The 16,238-nt window shown below is 52.9% G+C and overlaps 1 protein-coding gene and 1 long non-coding RNA gene across 2 annotated transcripts; both read right to left on the bottom strand.

Moving 5' to 3' along the window:
- Window positions 1-864: 864 nt before the first annotated feature.
- On the bottom strand, window positions 865-8,534 carry LOC136291950 (uncharacterized). Its single transcript, XR_010721811.1, has 5 exons — window positions 7,732-8,534; window positions 7,517-7,587; window positions 2,438-2,541; window positions 2,286-2,354; window positions 865-1,402 (listed from the first exon to the last, which is right to left on the bottom strand). It is a non-coding gene; the product is annotated as an uncharacterized lncRNA (long non-coding RNA).
- Window positions 2,672-4,819, bottom strand: CHST14 (carbohydrate sulfotransferase 14). The gene has a single exon (XM_066187066.1). The coding sequence runs from the start codon at window positions 4,781-4,783 to the stop codon at window positions 3,707-3,709; it is 1,077 nt and encodes a 358-aa protein (XP_066043163.1). The 5' UTR covers window positions 4,784-4,819; the 3' UTR covers window positions 2,672-3,706.
- Window positions 8,535-16,238: the final 7,704 nt, after the last annotated feature.

The following is a 16,238-nucleotide window of genomic DNA, read 5'->3' on the forward strand; positions in this document are numbered from 1 at the left end:
GATAAAAGCCGAGCGGTGCAGGGCGGGGGCAGCGCTCGGGCGCCGCGCTTTTCATCCCAGCTTTCCTCACTTCCTTGGTTTACTGTGGCAAAGAGCCTCGTCCAGGGATGTGCCCGACACCCTCTCAAACCCACCCATGGCAGGGGGCTCGAACTGGACTGTCTTTAAGGTCCCTTCCAACCCAAACCATTCCGGGATTCTATGAGTACCAAAACATCTCGACACACAATAGACCCATTGGAGACGCTTTCCTTTGGCTCTTTCAAAATCCCGCCCGCGAGGGAAGGAACATCCCAAGGATGCTGGTCCTCAAAGCAAGATCCACAGGCTGTGGTGACTCTCGTCCGTCGGGAGGGAGGCTGGGAGCCAAGAGGAGCAGAAGCCAGGCTGGTGTGAGGCCGCCGGCAAGCGACAGAGCAGCCGCCCCCGGCACTGCTTGCTCCTGCCGCCATTCCCAAAGCTTTATTCCCGCTAGATCCAGGGTCATGGCCACCAGCCAGCTTGGCGACTGGCAGCATTAATGTGTTTATTTCAGCCCCAGTGCCTGGCCAGGAAGTCAGCTATTCCTGCAAAATCCACAGAAGACCCACAGGAAAGGGGATAAACCTGACATACAGCCTGAGCGGAGCATGGGGACCAGAGGGAACGCGTTCCTAAGCCCTTCCCAGAGTCACGATGCCAAAAGCCAGCAGCTTGGGGTTTGGAAAGGGTGGAACGAGGCTCTGCAGGTGCACTGTTGGAATTAGTAAAGAAGATGACACTCGGAGTGAGATTTTTGGAACAGCGAAGGTTCCTAACCTGTCTCGTTCCCTGGTCCGCAGGGGAGCACCAAACCAGCTCCAAATTCCAAAAACTGAGCAGGAGAAGAAATGATTAATGACAAAATCTTTGAGGTACTTTAGAGGGAATCAGAAGGTTTCTGTGTCATGAGGCGGAATTACTGTTGGGGTGTCTCCACATCCCTGAACGGGGTTCTACAGGGAGAACACGAGCGCAGTGGGGTCAGGGATGCGATTTTCCAGCACAAAATTGGAATAAGCGAGTGAGGAAAAAGCAGGGACCAACCCTGACGCCAAAACCTCAGGTTTTACACTTGGGGAAATTTGGGGCATTCAGTGCAGAACTGAGGATTAACAAAACGGAATTCAAAAGAGGAAAGATTCCCTTTTGATTCTGTGGGATAACTGCACGTGTAGGGATGGAAAGGTGGGAAAAGGAGCTGCCAGACTGGAACAGATCCAAACCAGTTAATAAACTTCATGTTTTCCTCCCTGCTCCTGCAGCTGTCACCCCTTTTCCCGTGCTCCAGGGGATGGCTGGATCCTGCTCATCACCTCTCACCTCCAGCACCTGCTGTCAGCTCTGGAATCTCCTCCTGATTTATTCCACCCTGGAGAAATACCTGACAAAGGGAAGAAACGATACAGCTGCAGAGAGAGCTGACTTTTTGTTCACTCTACTTGTCCAAAGCTGCCACAGAGAACTGGACCATTGGCCACAGATAAAATGAAGCCCAAACAACAGAAACCTGATAGATCTCTCATTTTTGCTGACCTGCAGACAAACTCCTTCCCAAGCTACAAGGCTCTACCTGAATTAAAATCCTCCTCACGGGAAGGTACAATGAGGTGGGAGCTTCTTGGCTTTATTTAAAGAGAAAAGGGTGATCAGTGATGCTCAGAAAATGAGTGAGAGAGTCCGAGAAAAGCAAAATCTTGTGCACAGAAAATTAGATTAAGGGGAAAAGAGACAGAAATTTAATACAGAGAACAGAAGCTGCAGCAGATAAACAAACAAGCAGCATAAACCTTTAAAACTACCGAGAAATAAACATTTAATTAAAAAACCAAATCACTAAGCAAGTGGGAAATGTTCCCAGAAGCAAAGATAGCGAAGTCTCACCAACTTATTCCTAGTTAGGGAGACCAGGAGGTCAGGTTTAATTACAGCTCAGCCCACCCCCCCCAACAGCATCTGTTTTACAAACCAAAATCCGATTCCCAGCCGGATCTGGTGCCTTTAGCTGGAGGACAGATCTCCAGTTCTTCCAGCACCGAGCACCAAAACCCCTGGGGACAGACAGGAATGCTGCTGATTTCAGCGTGGGCATGAAGAGAGGAAAGCCAATTTCTGAGCAGTTTTTGGCCCGGCATCGATGCCCACAGATTCAGGACACAGCCAGAAACTCAAATCCGTGAATGTTGCAGTCATTGTCCTCATACCCAGTCATGACCCCCTCAGCAAAGGTAAAAACCCCTCAGCCCAAACTGCCCTCGGCCGCTTACCCCAGCGGTGGGGTCGGATGTGGCTCCATGCCCTTCTTTCAGAAAACGGTAAAATCCTGCAGAAAAGACCTTAAAATGGGGGAAGGAAAATTAAGAGAGGAATCCCAGGAAGTCACCAGCTCCACAACCCATGCCTACCACTTTGTACTAACCCCACGGCATTTTGTAGCCCATTCCGCTGCTTTTCATCCCGTCTCCCTGTGTCCTGTTATGCATTCGGCTCTGACGTGTCCCTTCTCCACGTGTTGGTGCAGCTCTGGCAATTAAAAAATTAATTACCCACGACAGAAACAACCAATTCACCCCACCTTTCTGTTGTGGCTCAGCACGAGGAGCAGAGGCCTCTCCAAGGACATAAACAATCCCAAGGAAAAGCACTAACAGGCTAATTCATATAAAAACTTTATTAGAAATGAGGACACAGCCTCCCAGGAACAACATCCTGCGTTATCTCCCAAACTTTACCGATTTCAGAGCCATAATTAAATACAAGAGCTACAAAGAGGGTGTGTACAGCTATTAAAGGACCAAGAATCAATCCACAAATTGCCACTGTTTCAAGCATGGCTCCGGAAAGGGGTTTTCCACAGTGGTTTCCACGCAGGGACCCACGAGGCTGCAAGCTGGCACGTGGCCTGTGGATCTGTTTTCCATCCTAAGGACCAGGGTGGGCTTTGATCTTATCTCGAGTCTGTATTGCTTCAATTCAGAGACAAGGGCAGAATGTGATGGCTTGACATTGCATCTGATACACGATGTTGGGTAAATAGTTGTATTTCCAAAATCACCCCCCCCCCCAAAAAAAAAAGGGGGTATTATCCTGTCCCTAGTTATATTCCAATGGTAAATAATAATAGCAATAATAAAAATAAAAACCAGAGGTACTACTGACATAGAAAAAATGACCAGCCTCACTAAAGTACCATCTGCAATGAGAAAATAAAGGATAAATGGGACCTTGTTTATTATTTTTTTTTCTGCATACACCCCAAACCCACCCGGGACTGGTTTAACAGCGCTAACTTTTAGTGCATCAACTGCCACGTTACGATCTCAATTCAACCAACGCTTAGTACAAAACCCCAAAAAGGAAGAAAAATACTGAAAATATATAAATTTCTCAGATTCCTTACAGGAGTTCTCCATGTCATGGTGTAAAAAAAAGGATTTAGAGCAAAAGAGGGATACAAAAGCCACTGTGCTCCAGCCAGCGGCGTTAGGTACATGGGACAGTCAGAGAGATACAAAAAGGATCCTAAGTAGCGAAGGCGGTAGAGAGTATTTTATATAAAGAGTGCTTACAAAGTATAAAATTAGGAACTAATGCATAGAGGAGCGTGCTTCACACAGCAGCCAGGGCTGTTGCAAGCACATCCTTGTAGCCAAGGCAGAACTCCCACCTGTCTCTCGACAGGTACCGCTCACTGCCTGCAGAACTGGCTGGTGGTGTTGGGCAGGGGGTAGGCGAAGAGGGAGAAGTCCAGGATGTATTTGGGGAGGAGCTCTCTGATCAGGCGGCGCGGGGTGTTGCACAGGTAGTAGTGCAGCGTCTCGGCCGTGACGGGCTTGTACCAGGCCTGGCGCTCCGGGAAGCGGACGAAGGAGGGAGCCTGGACGTGCTCCAGCACGTGGTTGGCGTCGGCGTGCAGCTGCTCGTAGGAGCCGATGAAGTCGTACGTGACAGCGCAGGGTTGGCACAGGTTGTAGATGGGCATCCAGTGCTCGTTCATTCGCTCCACGTCCTCGTCCAGCAGGTACTGCAGAAACTCGGAGAAGGTCACGTCGTCGCCGGCCGAGTTCCACCCGTTCTTCCGGTACCGCCGGACGATCTCCACGCCGTACTTCTGCTGGTACTCCTTGATCTCGCCGAATTTATTCCGGTAGGCCGAGAGCAGCCTCTCCACGGGGTTCCGCACGAAGATGAACTTGTAGTAGTGCTTCAGGCGGTAGCTGATCTCCTCCGGCTTCATGTCACCCAGGAACACCAGGTCGCTCTTGTGGTCCATCTTGCCCCGCACGTCCACGCTCTCCAGAGCCCCTTCCAGCACCTTCACGACGCGCTTCCAGTTGGAGCAGGCCACCTTGGGCACGTAGCAGTAGAGGAAGCGGTACTTGTCGCTGACCAGGAGGTGCCGGAGCACCGTGCGGCGCTGCCCGGGCGGCAGCTCCCAGACGCTGCGGGGCATGGAGCGCTGCCCGCACAGGGCGCGGATCGTGCGGTTCCGCGTGTCCCGCAGCACCTCCAGCTCCAGCTCCGCCGTCGAGTCCCGCCCGTCCCGCCGGGACAGCCCCGGGGACGGGTGCAGCGGCGGCGGCCCGACCTGGGCGAGGATGCCGCGCTCGATCATGAGGAGGAGCCCGCTGGAGGCCAGGATGACGCCGAACATCAGCATGGAGGGCAGGAGCGCCGCGCCCGCCGCGCCCCGGGAGCGCGCCCGGCTGCGGCCCGGCGGGACCGCCCGGCGGGGCTCGGCGGGGCCGGGGCCGCGGGGCTGCATGGCCGGGAGCTCCCGGGCCGGGCCGGGCCGGCTCGGCCGGGGCTGCGGGGGGAGTCCGGGCTCGGCGGGGCGGGGCGGGGCGGGCGCGGTGACGGCGCGGGGCGGAAGAGGCGGCGGCACCGCCCCGCCCTGAGCCCGCCCCGCCCGGGGCCCTGCGGCGGGGACGGCGGAGCCGCGGCGGAGCCGAGCGGCGCCGCTGGACGGGAGCTCGGGGCCCGGCCGGTGCCGCCGCGTGCCCTGGCAGCGACGCCTTCCACCGGCCCGGGTGGCCCCACGCCCCGTCCAGCCTGGCCTTGGACGCTTCCAGGGATCCTGGGGCGGCCGCAGCTGCTTTGGGCACCCTGTGCCAGGGCCTCGGCACCCGCACAGGGAAGAATTTTTTCCCGGTCTCCCACCTAACTCTGACCTCTGGCGGTGGGAAGCCGTTGCCCCGTGCCGTGTCCCTCCGTCTCTTGTTCCAAGTTCCTCTGCAGCTCTCCCGGAGCCCTTCAGGCGCTGGAAAGGGCTCTGAAGTCAGCCTGGAGTTTTCTCCAGGCTGAACACCCCCCGCTCTCCCAGCCTGTCTCCAGAGCGAAGCTGCTCCAGCCCTCTGATCACGGAGGCGCAGAATCATCCAGGTTGGAAAAGACCCCCAGACCACTGAGTCCAACCTGCGACCGATTCTCATCCAGCCCAGAGCACTGAGTGCCATGTCCAGTCCTTTCCTGAACGCCTGCAGGGCTCCCTGGGCAGCCCCTTCCAGCGCCTGACAACCCTTTACATGACAAAAATCTCTCCCGACGTCCCACCTGACCTTCCCCCGGTGCAATTTGAGGTAATTTCCTCTCCTACCCCTTGTGCCCCGTGAGCAGAGCCTGACCCCCACTTGGCCGCACCTTTCTGCCAAGGAGCTGTAAAGAGCAGAACGTCCCCCTCAGCCTCCTTTTCTCCAGGCTGAACCCCCCCAGCTCCCTCGGCTGCTCCTCATAGCACTTACTGCCACTGATCATCCCTCCGGAGCCAGTCCAGAGCCAGGCAGGGGCCCGAGCAACACCTCACACGGCTCCCATCCCCAGGTGCATGGAAGGGTCGTTTCCAACAGCCCGCCAGGCTTGCTCCGAGGCTCCGGGCGCCGCCAGTTCACATCCCAGTGCTCCCGTGGCCTTGTGCGGTGACAACGGACGGCTTAATGCAATGCCAGGCCAAACCGCCCGTGATTAGGCATTGCGCCCCACGTCGTGTGATTCTGTGATTCTATCATTCCTGCACAGGCTTAGCTCCTGGAGGAGGAGAAGACACCGGCTACCTGCTGAGCCCGGGAGGCTGTGCCGCCAGCGGAGAGCCAGAGGGAAGGGCTTTCCAACACCTGGCAGGCATCTGCCCCAAACCACCTCTGTGAGTGACCCCGGCCCCTCACCTGCTGCTTCAGGCCATCCCCTGGATGCCTGCGGCCCTAACCCAGCCATCAGGATGCCATTTCCTCACGCAGCCCTTTCCCAAGTCATTCCGCACCGCCGTTGCTCTCCGCGTTTCTCTTCAATGAGTTTTCCTAGCCTACCACGGGGCCCGGGCTCTTAACCAGCCTTGCAGGGACTCTCTGTCAGGAGCTTTCTTAACATCAAGAGAAAACCAGTTTCCACTTACTTTCCTTTGATCAGGAGCCAAGAGCATTTTGTCAGCCAAGGCAGACAAAGCACTTGGAGCGCAGCGCGAGAGCCTGCAGCTATATTATTGCACATTTCCTGGTTTTATTTGGATGTAAATACAGCATTAGCTTTAGGAAGAGACCGATATCCGACCCTGCCACCAGCAAAGCTGCACACACGAGGTATTATCAGATTCCTGCTCTCATTTCAGAGGGCAGGTCCTGATCTGATCTCAGCACCAGCCCAAACTGAAGCCGTGCCAACATATATAATCCGCGTCACTGAGACAAAAATCAATCCCTCCTCCTGGCGAAAAAGCCTGATTGCAGCAAACCCCAAAGCAGCCAAGGGAATTTTTATTTCTTCGGAGGTGTGCTAGTCTGGCACTGCTCATCCCTTTTTGTTCCTATTCCCCAGTATTATCCCTTGGTCAGGAGCAGTTATACAGGACAGCCCACTGGTTCTGGAAACACAGAGAAACAGGAAACTGCCCATGAGGTCGGCAGGGCTATTTTCCAAAGAGAACTTGGATTTAAGGACTAGTCTGAAGAGCAAAGGTATGGGATGGGATGGGATGCAGAGTCTCTATAGGAACACAGCCAAGTAAACACAGGGTTCAGGGGCTGGTTTGCAGGGCTAAACCTGTGTCACCGAAGAAAATTAATTGTGGTTACGCTCATTGTGCCTAATTAACACCCAGACTGAGCAGTAATTTGATTTCCAGAGCCGTTAAAAGCCGCCTCATGTTCAGAATGTGTAAAACTATGGGAATATATTTCCCAGACAGCACCATCCCTTCAGAAAAAGCACATTTAGCAAACAAAATGTCACCGAGGAAACCCAACTTCAAGCTGCTGTGGTTTGCCTACAAGTTTATACAACACGCCACAATGATGGAAGGGTTTGGTTCTCTCTTCTGAGGGAGAAGGGAAACCCACACAGCCCTTCCCAAGGAAATGCTCTGCCAGGCCTCAGTGTGGTCTACTACCGGGGGCTGGAGCAGCAGTCTCATCCCTAAAGTTCCCACTTACAGATATATATAAAAAAAAAATTTGTACTTCCCAGCCCTCTTCAAAACGCCTCCAAACCTCAGCTTAAGAGCCTTCACCTTAAGAGCACCACAGCCTCCACCCTGGGTAACTGGAGCCGTAAATCTCTGGGCCTTTTCCTCACTGTTTTCTAACAAGAATAGAAAAACAACATTAAAATACATTATTATTATTATTATTATACTACATTATAGTATCAACCACATTACACACCGAGGCAGTCTCCCAGCAGCATTAATGCACACACAGGTTTAAGGAAGGCTGTAGAACTCACCTTGGCTGTCAGAAATCAGGAATATGTATCGGTGTGACAGGGAAAAGGCCACTTCCCAGAGGGGATGGAGAGAAAGACCGAGGGACGCCGTTGTCCTTGCAGCTCGGAGTGAGGCTGGACACTGATGTCATCACGAATGCCCCGTGCCAAGGCTCTGCTGGCCTTTGGGGTGAGATCAGATATTTGTTTTGGTCTGAAGAACTGCAAAAAGGACAAGCGGGCAAGGCGTCTGGAAAAGCTGAGCGAGAGAAAGAAGGCTTCTTGAAAAAACGTTAGTTTGGGCCGATGCCAGCTTCCCAGACAAGGAACAGGACAGTGATTCCTATCAGAGGAGACCCCCTGGATTGGTTTGAGCAGCTCTGGATCAAAAAGTAAAACAAGCAAAGGAGGAGAGATCCGATGCTGTGGCTGCGTGTCCAGAGATTATCCCGTAATTTGGTATAATAAAGCCTCTTATCCAAAGGGATAAGCACAGAAGCCGCTCCACAATCAGCTCACTACCGAGGCGGAGTTTCTTATCTCTGGGGGGAAAAGCCTTTTCAAACAAAGCGAAACACTCTGGATGAATACACTGAGTAATTCCAAGGAGCTGGTCAAACACAAAAATCACTGTTTTCAAGGAAAACTTTGTGCTGAAGGGTCTGGTCATAAATTCTCATTGATGTGCACTTGGCTGGACTTGCAAAGACCTCGCTCTGAGCACAGTGCCTTGACTCCGAGCTCAGGTCCTCACTCAGCTCCCCGCGCCGAGCTCCGTTCCGCTCTCTCAGCTCCGCTGGGCACGGCTGTGGAATCGCTCCCGAACGGAGCCATCCCGGGAGCTTCAGCTCCTGAACGCCAGGAGAAGCAGCGGGCACCGCTCGCTCAGCAGAGGCCGCGACAGCAATTCCCCCTTGCATTCGGGGCGAGGACGCAGGGAGCGAGCCGGATCGCATCCCGGTCCCCGGGGATGGCACGGACAACGCGAGGGGAGCGGAGGCTGCGGGGCAGGCAGCCAGCAGGGCTGGCAGACACTGCAGGGATGCACATCCCCCGGGCTACACGCTCCCCGAGCGGCGCAGAGCTGTCACACACTCCACACGCTCCAGCTGGGCCGGAGGTCGGAGCGAGGTCAGGAATACCGCAGGCGCCAGCGCAACGGGGACAGCGGCTCAGGCAGAGCGCTCCCCACTCATCCTCCCGCTCCCAGATCTTCCCCCCCAAAAATCAGGTTGACATGCAAAGCCCATCGCCAGGCTGTGACGAAGTCAGTGACAGCCACAACTCCCGTCACTGATCCCGCCGAGCCCGGGGCTGCTGGATGCACACGCAGACATCCTCGGGGGTCGCAGCCAGCGGGGTTTTACCAGCAGCGCTCAGTGCAAACACACATGAAATCCAACACGGCTCCCAAACCTGTGTCGCAGGAGAGTCTTCAAGTCTCTTAACTCATTCCAGGTCTATCCGCTGCTCTTTACACGGAGTTTCCCGAGGCTCCCAGGCGGCTCCTGCGGGGCCGTAATGAAGTCGTGACTGTGTGTGGAGTTCCTGCTGGAATTTGTAGGCAATTAATGTTTTTGTGGTTTCACAGGCAGCAGGGCGAGGACGGAATCTTCTCCAATACCTTCAAAACCTCTAGCGCCTCTTCCCTTCATCCAAATCACTGTCCCCAAGGCAAAAAAAAAAACCCAAAACAGCAACAACAACAACAACAACCAACCGCAAAGGGACCGATAAGGACCCACTTGACTGAGCCCTGCTTAGGTTTGTAACATCCTTCCGTGTGCCAGGAGTGTTAATGACCTGCGAAGGACGTGCTTTGCCCCGGGAAAAGCCTTTGACGGGAATATTAGAGACTGATGGCGGATGGGTGCTGGGAAGTTTTGGGGATAAGCTGAATGAGCGGGGGGGTCTAGCTGGAAACATGGACAAATTTATCCCGGAGGGGACAGTCAGACATCGGAGGAACGGTGCCGTCTGTATGGAGTCCAGGCTCGCTGACTCGCAGAATCCCGGAAGCATTTAATTTGGAAAAGGCCTCCAAGATCATCAGAAGCAATCTTCAGTTGTGGTACTGGGGAAAACTCCTCAATGTTCTGACCTTTTTCCTGTTCTCCTTGATAATGGTTTTCCATTCGTAACCTGGATTTTATAGGAACGGCAAGTTCTGTGCCTTCAGGCCACTCTAGGCAGCTTGTTATTTAAATTGCCATGTAATCCCTAAAAGCATTTCCCTGACTATTCCACAGGCACTTCCCAAGGAAAGTCTGAGGGTTTATCATCAAGCCCACTGTAAATTCCAGTCGGAAATCCTGGGTCAATGAGTCACGGCAGCATCATTCCTGTTTTATTATTACTGACACACACTAATGTACACACTCCCTTTGTTTTTTCATGTTAAATTCCCTGTGTGTGCACAGCAGGATCCTGCTGGTGCTTTTAATGAATAAACATGTAGAATTAATCTGACATTTTCTCTAAATGCAGCATATTCGGAAAGTTATTTCCAGTGTTTTCAAGCCTAAAATACATCAGCATCAAGGTGGTTTGGAAAATGAGCATTGAAGGGAAGAGAAATGAGGGAGGAAACCCAGGATCTAGGGGAAGGCAAAGAGCAAAGAGTAAGTGAATCCCATCCCTCATGAAAAATTAATTATTAGAAAAATGAGTTGTTATAAAACACGAGCCATTGTTAATTAGATCAAAGAACATAAGTGACTCCAGGAAGAATTCTGGCCTGACATCTGTCCCAACAGGATTAATTTAAAATAAACATCAGGAAGCATGAAACAAATCAGTCTGTTTGTGCTGGACATGGAAGACCGAGGTTTTCTGTTAAACAGTGATGAAAATGGTTTTCCCCCCTCTATCAATTTAAAAAAAAAAAAAGTTGTATTATTCCCAGATTTTAGAAGAAAACTAATTAGGAAAGTTAAATTACAAGAACATTTCCTCCAATATTAGGAAAAACACGGGTTGGGAGCAAGGGGTCTGCTCTGGAAATGGGGGACTGCTGCCTGCCTGGATCCCGGTTTCCAGACACACATGGATCCCTGGGGCTGCTTTTGGGATATCGTGTTCCTGAGACAGGGAGATCCCATGAGGAAATCAATTCTCACGGGGAGTCTCAGCTTTCATCTTGCAGGGAGGCGAGAACAAAACTCAGCCGTGCTCGTTAACATGCCATATAATTCCCTTTTTATAGACTAATTACCTGATGTGCTACGAATCCAATCCCGCTTGTGAACTCTTGGCTGTGATAGGGGAGAAACATTCCCCGGCCTGGGACAGGGAGAAGCATCTGATTGCCAAATCGCCCTCACTCAGAGCAGTCCAGAGTCTGCTCCTTGAGAAATGCATCCCCGCAGCCCAGGACAGCAGAGGATGCTGTTTCCTGCCGGGGGGTCGTTTATGTAGAAGGAAAAAGAGGGGGAAAAGGGATTAAGTGGAGGTGAGGGAACATTCTGTGATCTGAGAGCACAAACCGCTGCACAGGCTGACTGGGATGTGGTGGCCAGGGGCACCTGCTCTGCTCCTTAAATCCGGGTTCAGGGACCACCCAAAAGATGGAGGAGAAATGAGAGCCAGCTTTGTGCAGCACAATCTCTATGCATTAAAAAGAAATGAAATTGAGATGTTCCAGGGACAAAGGAAGCCCAGGGAATTTTGCTCTGTGCCCTGAGCCAGGTGCTGAGGGGCAGGAGAGTTTACCTGTTGCAGAGGAAGAAGGGAGTTTTCTCACCAGCTCTTCCCAGAGAACTTGATTCTTCCAGAACCACGACATTCCCAGTGCGGGAAGCAGAACCGCTCTGGGGACAGTCACAAACTGCTTCCTTGTGGGAAATCTGGCTGCCTTCCTGTTCCTTTTCTCATTTGTGGAGTGCTAAATGCTGCCAGGTGCCAGCTTTTGTATGGACTTTTACAGTCACCGCATCCCTGCTCAGGCAGCAGCACGGGAATAGCAGCGAGCAAGCCTACAGAAAAAGCCGGATTATTGATGAAATTATATGATTATTAATTGCATTATTTATGAGTGCAGGGAAAACAGAGCAACAAAGCAAACTCCTAACAACCTGGCTTGCTGTGGAGGCTCCCAGCCCTGCTTGGCACCATTTCCTTTCAAAAATCCCTCTCCATCAGAACGGCTTGTTTGTTGTTTCCTAATACAGCTATTCTGGTGCTTTTTCCGAGAGCGGAAGAATATTCCTGGAGAGGCAGGGTTTTTTTCCAGCCCTGTTAAATTGATTTGCTTTTAAGAATCACTGGGCGGTCGAACCGCTCCAGCTCCGGCTTGTTTGTGCAGAACACTCTGGAGAGGTTTATAGAGATATTAAAATTAAATATGAAGTCACGGGAATAAATGGGGCCTCCATTCAGTGTGCCTTGTAAATCCAGTTTAAATGGTTCCCTTTATTAAATATCCTTTCCTCCTAAAAACGGATTAACTGCTCTCGCTGGAGGCTCTGACGGAGAAGCTGTCGGATCCCTATGGCAACGCCGCGCTCCCAGAGACCCCCCACTCCGTGCCAGCCCCTCGGCTTCGTCCCTTTTCAGGTATCCCCTTTATACCATCTCCAATTATTAATCATCATCTCCCACTATTAATTACAACCCCGAGGCCGGCCCTGAGCGCTGTGCCGCAACTTCACACTGCCTCGGTGAGTCCCATCCCATACGGAGCGCATGGATGGAGGTTGGATGCCTCTCCCAGCACACCTGGCAGTGCTCACCTGATTCCTCCCTCTGTTCCACTGATTTTTGGGCTAGTTGTTTCCTTTTGTTCCTACTTTTGGTCTCAGTCTGTCACAGCACTGCCCAGCGCCGCTCCCAGTGGCCCTGCAGAGCTCTCAACATGTGTTCCAGGCTGGCATCTGGCATTGAAGGAAAATCCACGTATAAAAGGGTGATTTAACTGGATTTTGGGTTTTGCAGGAGGCTGAAGCAGTGCAGTCCCGGCCAGACCCCACATGGCCCCCCAGCACAACTCCCTTCCCAAGGGCCAGATAGGAATTACCTTTCTGCCAAGGGCTTTATCACAGGAAAAAAGCCTCCAGGAATGTCCAGTTTGACGTTTCCAGAAAAATGGCTCCCTGCACTGGTGTCCCAGGGCCCTGAGGTTTTGGGCACAGGGATGCAGCTAAGGCAGGAGCAGCAGCTGGAGAAGAACACGAAAAGCTCAACCTCGTTTTTATTCAGCTCTGAGCGACACAGGCAGTGTAGGAGCCATTCCAAGAGTGGCTCTGCGAGGCTGCGGCTGCTTTCCCATGGATGGAGCCCGTGCCAATGGAGCTGGGGGCTCCCTGTGCTGCCACTGCAGCATTTGGAGCAGCATGGAGCAGCAAGAGCCAACGCTGGCACGCAGGGATTAGTGAGCAGTTATCCATTATCCCCCCTCAAGCCCCCAGCTCGGCGAGCCAAGTGGTTATCCCATACAGACGGGGTGAATAGGGCACAGTAAAATGGAATTGCTCATGCTCGGGTCCCTGAACCACCCGGCTAAGGGGATGTGCATCCCTTTTCCCTGCGTGGCACCAACCCTGCCAGGGCTGGTCCTGCCACTGGGGATGGGACAAATCCCACCCCCGGCCCCTGCACGACTCCTCCATCGGCAGGGGCGGAGCTGGGCGGGTGCCGGAGCGCTGTGTCACATCCATGTGACGGTCCCAACTGCTCCCGTCTCTTGGCTCGCAGGGACTTTGGCACAATTACAGCCAATTAAAGCTGCAGCTAAACGCAAGCAGAAGCTCGTGGCTTTCGCTCCAGGTGGGAAGACACTTCAGCCAGTGCTGGATGCTGCTGTGGATCTGCTTGGCTGGGACGTGCCTGTGGGCAGTGAGGTGAGGAAGGCCCTAGAAGGCTCCCAGAGCAGCACCAGGAGACCAGCTGGCCCTTTCCCTGGAAAGAGAGCTGCTCCGGAGCAGAACAAAGAGCCACACCAGCATCCCTGGATCTGCAGGACACTGCTGTGCCTCTCCAAGGATCAATCCCCAAAGGTCAGGATGCACTTCTCAGTGTGCTCATCCTGCTGCCTAAATCTTGTCCAAGCCTATGGAAGTGCCCACAGCCCCAAACAGCTCCTTCCCAGCACCCCAAGTGCCTCCTTCTCCCTGCAATTGCCACGAGGCTCTGTCACCTTCGGACGCTGCACATGGAAATGAGGGAAACGGGACACAGCAGGTTGGCTCTGCCAGGTACCTGAACCACTGCTGGTCGTCAAAACCTGCCAGGGGATGCCCAGCTGGCCAAAGCCAGGTGGGATTCCAATGGCCACACCCCCCCCACTTTCCAGCCAGAGAGCCCAGGCCTTCCTGATGCATGGGGGACTCCAAGGACAACCTGTGGCCAAGAGGACTCTGCCACAGTGGCAGCAGAACGATCCTGGCAGCATCGGTCATGAGACAAGGCCAGTCTGCTGAATGTCAGATCCAGGAGAGCCGGATACAGCTCCGCGCGCCTCCCTCGGGTGGCAGATTTCAACGGTAAATCCAATTTTGTCTGACATTAATCCCAAACTTTTCAGCCCGCCACAGATTATCCTTTTGGTGACGGCTCACCACGCAGGAAGAGCGGGGAGGGAAAAGCTTTTTCTTGGTTGTCTTTCCAAGGGACCTCTCTGAGGGAGCATCGACACCTGGAGAAGCACCGGAGCCGGCCGCAGTCACGCACAGGGGGCAGGTTTCTGTTGCATTTCTGGCATCCACATCACTGATGGCTCCCAGTGACCAAGCCGCATTAAATCCAACTGGAAAACCTCAAATTGGCTCTTCAGCAGAAATCCCAGGCCATGGGGTTAGAAACATCCTTCTCAGTGACCCCACACCAGCTCACAAATGTACCTGTCCCTGGATGAACCCCTTCCTTCCCTTGGGAGGAAAATTCCCAGACGAATTCACTTCATCACTGCGGTTTCCTTTCCCAGGAATTCTCTTGGTTTGATTTGCTTCTCCAGGTGTGTGCTTCTGGCAGCTCCCTGTGAGAAGCTGTGCTGACAAGGCTGGGAGCAGGAAGCAAAAGACAAGGATTCTCTACCAAAATCCCTAATCCTAGGAAGAAATCTAATCAGGTGTGATGCCGGCAGGGCTGCAGAGAGGGCCAGGACTGAGCAGCCCCAGCTCATCCAATGGGACCATCTCAGAATCTCCTGCTCAAGGTGACCTGGGAGTGAAAGATGCTGCAAATTTTCAGAAATATTCAGCTAGGGTTCAATGGGTTATCCAAGGGCTGTGGATGCAGTTCTGCCACGCCCAGCTCATCAGCGTTCAGCCCACAAGCCACACGTGCCCCTCACTCCCTCCTCTGTCATTAGGAGCCAATTCCATGCCACACGTTACCCTTTTCTTCTGCCCATTTTGGTCCCAGAACTCATCCTCTCCCTCCCCTGCTGTGCAAGGGCCACAGCCCCAGGAAGCAGCAGAACATCTCAACACGGAATGGAAATCACGAAAGCCGAGGAGGAGCCTGTGGACAGCACCAGAGGAGCCACAGCTCGGGACTATGTGGGAATGGCTGTGTCACCATCCAGGGCCATGGGAGCTGCTCGCCCTGAGGATGAGCGTGCAGCAGCCCCTGCACGTGCCTGTGCCTTCGGCCTCGCACACCCACGCCCTGTCGCCGGCTGGCAGCACCCCCGAGCAACTCTCACCTGCATGTGGCTGCAGACATTCCCAGCAGGTACTCCTGATCCCGTTATCCTGCTCCTCAGGCAGGTTGACTCCCGTCTGCTCGTCTCCCACTTGGAATCCTTCTGGCCACCTGGGATGCCCGTGTAGATGGCTCAGCTATTGGACCTGCCCTCAGGGTGTGCGTGTGGCACTTGGTGCCACGGGACACTCGGATAGCAGAAGCTGGTGACGACAGTGCTCCAAGCGAGACACTTTTCCAAAGCAACATTCCCAAATGCTTCCTTCAGGGTTCCTACAGCCTAGCTGAGACAAATCTGCCACCACCTGCCCTGCCTGAACAGCAGAGACTCAGATATTCCACTGAGAGCAGCTGACAAGAGCAGACTGGAGAAAAGTCAGTCAAGCCCTGCCTGTTCTGCTGCCACTTGCTCTATTTCCAGAGAAAACCCAACAGATCGCTCATCCCACAACCCTGAGCACCTACACCTGCTCCCAAGCACTCCTAACTCCTGCAACCACCAGGTCCAGGCAGGAAGTTCATGCGGGGATGGGAAGAACAGTCCAGCACTGGTTTGTTTTCTAAATCAATACGATTTTTCAAATTTATTTTTTAAGAATTACTTCTAATATATCTTTCTCACAGAAGGAGGGAATAGGGAATGTTCTCATTCCATCTGTAAACAATGAAATACAGATCTGGGGAACCAGGGAAGAGACACAAAAAAGTGCATTTTACAAAATTATCAACTAAAATATATTTTACATGTATTACGCTTCGATTTAAATTCTACCGACTGCATTTCTCAGTTTCAAAAAATATTTCCATATCTAATAGATTAAAAAAGCAGGAAATCTTTTCATTAGGGGTAAGACATTTCAGTTCATTTACATGCTGTTTGCACAACA

This window comes from Chamaea fasciata, unplaced genomic scaffold, assembly GCF_029207755.1.
Source record: "Chamaea fasciata isolate MVZ Bird 193981 ecotype frontalis unplaced genomic scaffold, bChaFas1.0.hap1 SCAF_7, whole genome shotgun sequence".
Taxonomy (NCBI): domain Eukaryota; kingdom Metazoa; phylum Chordata; class Aves; order Passeriformes; family Sylviidae; genus Chamaea; species Chamaea fasciata.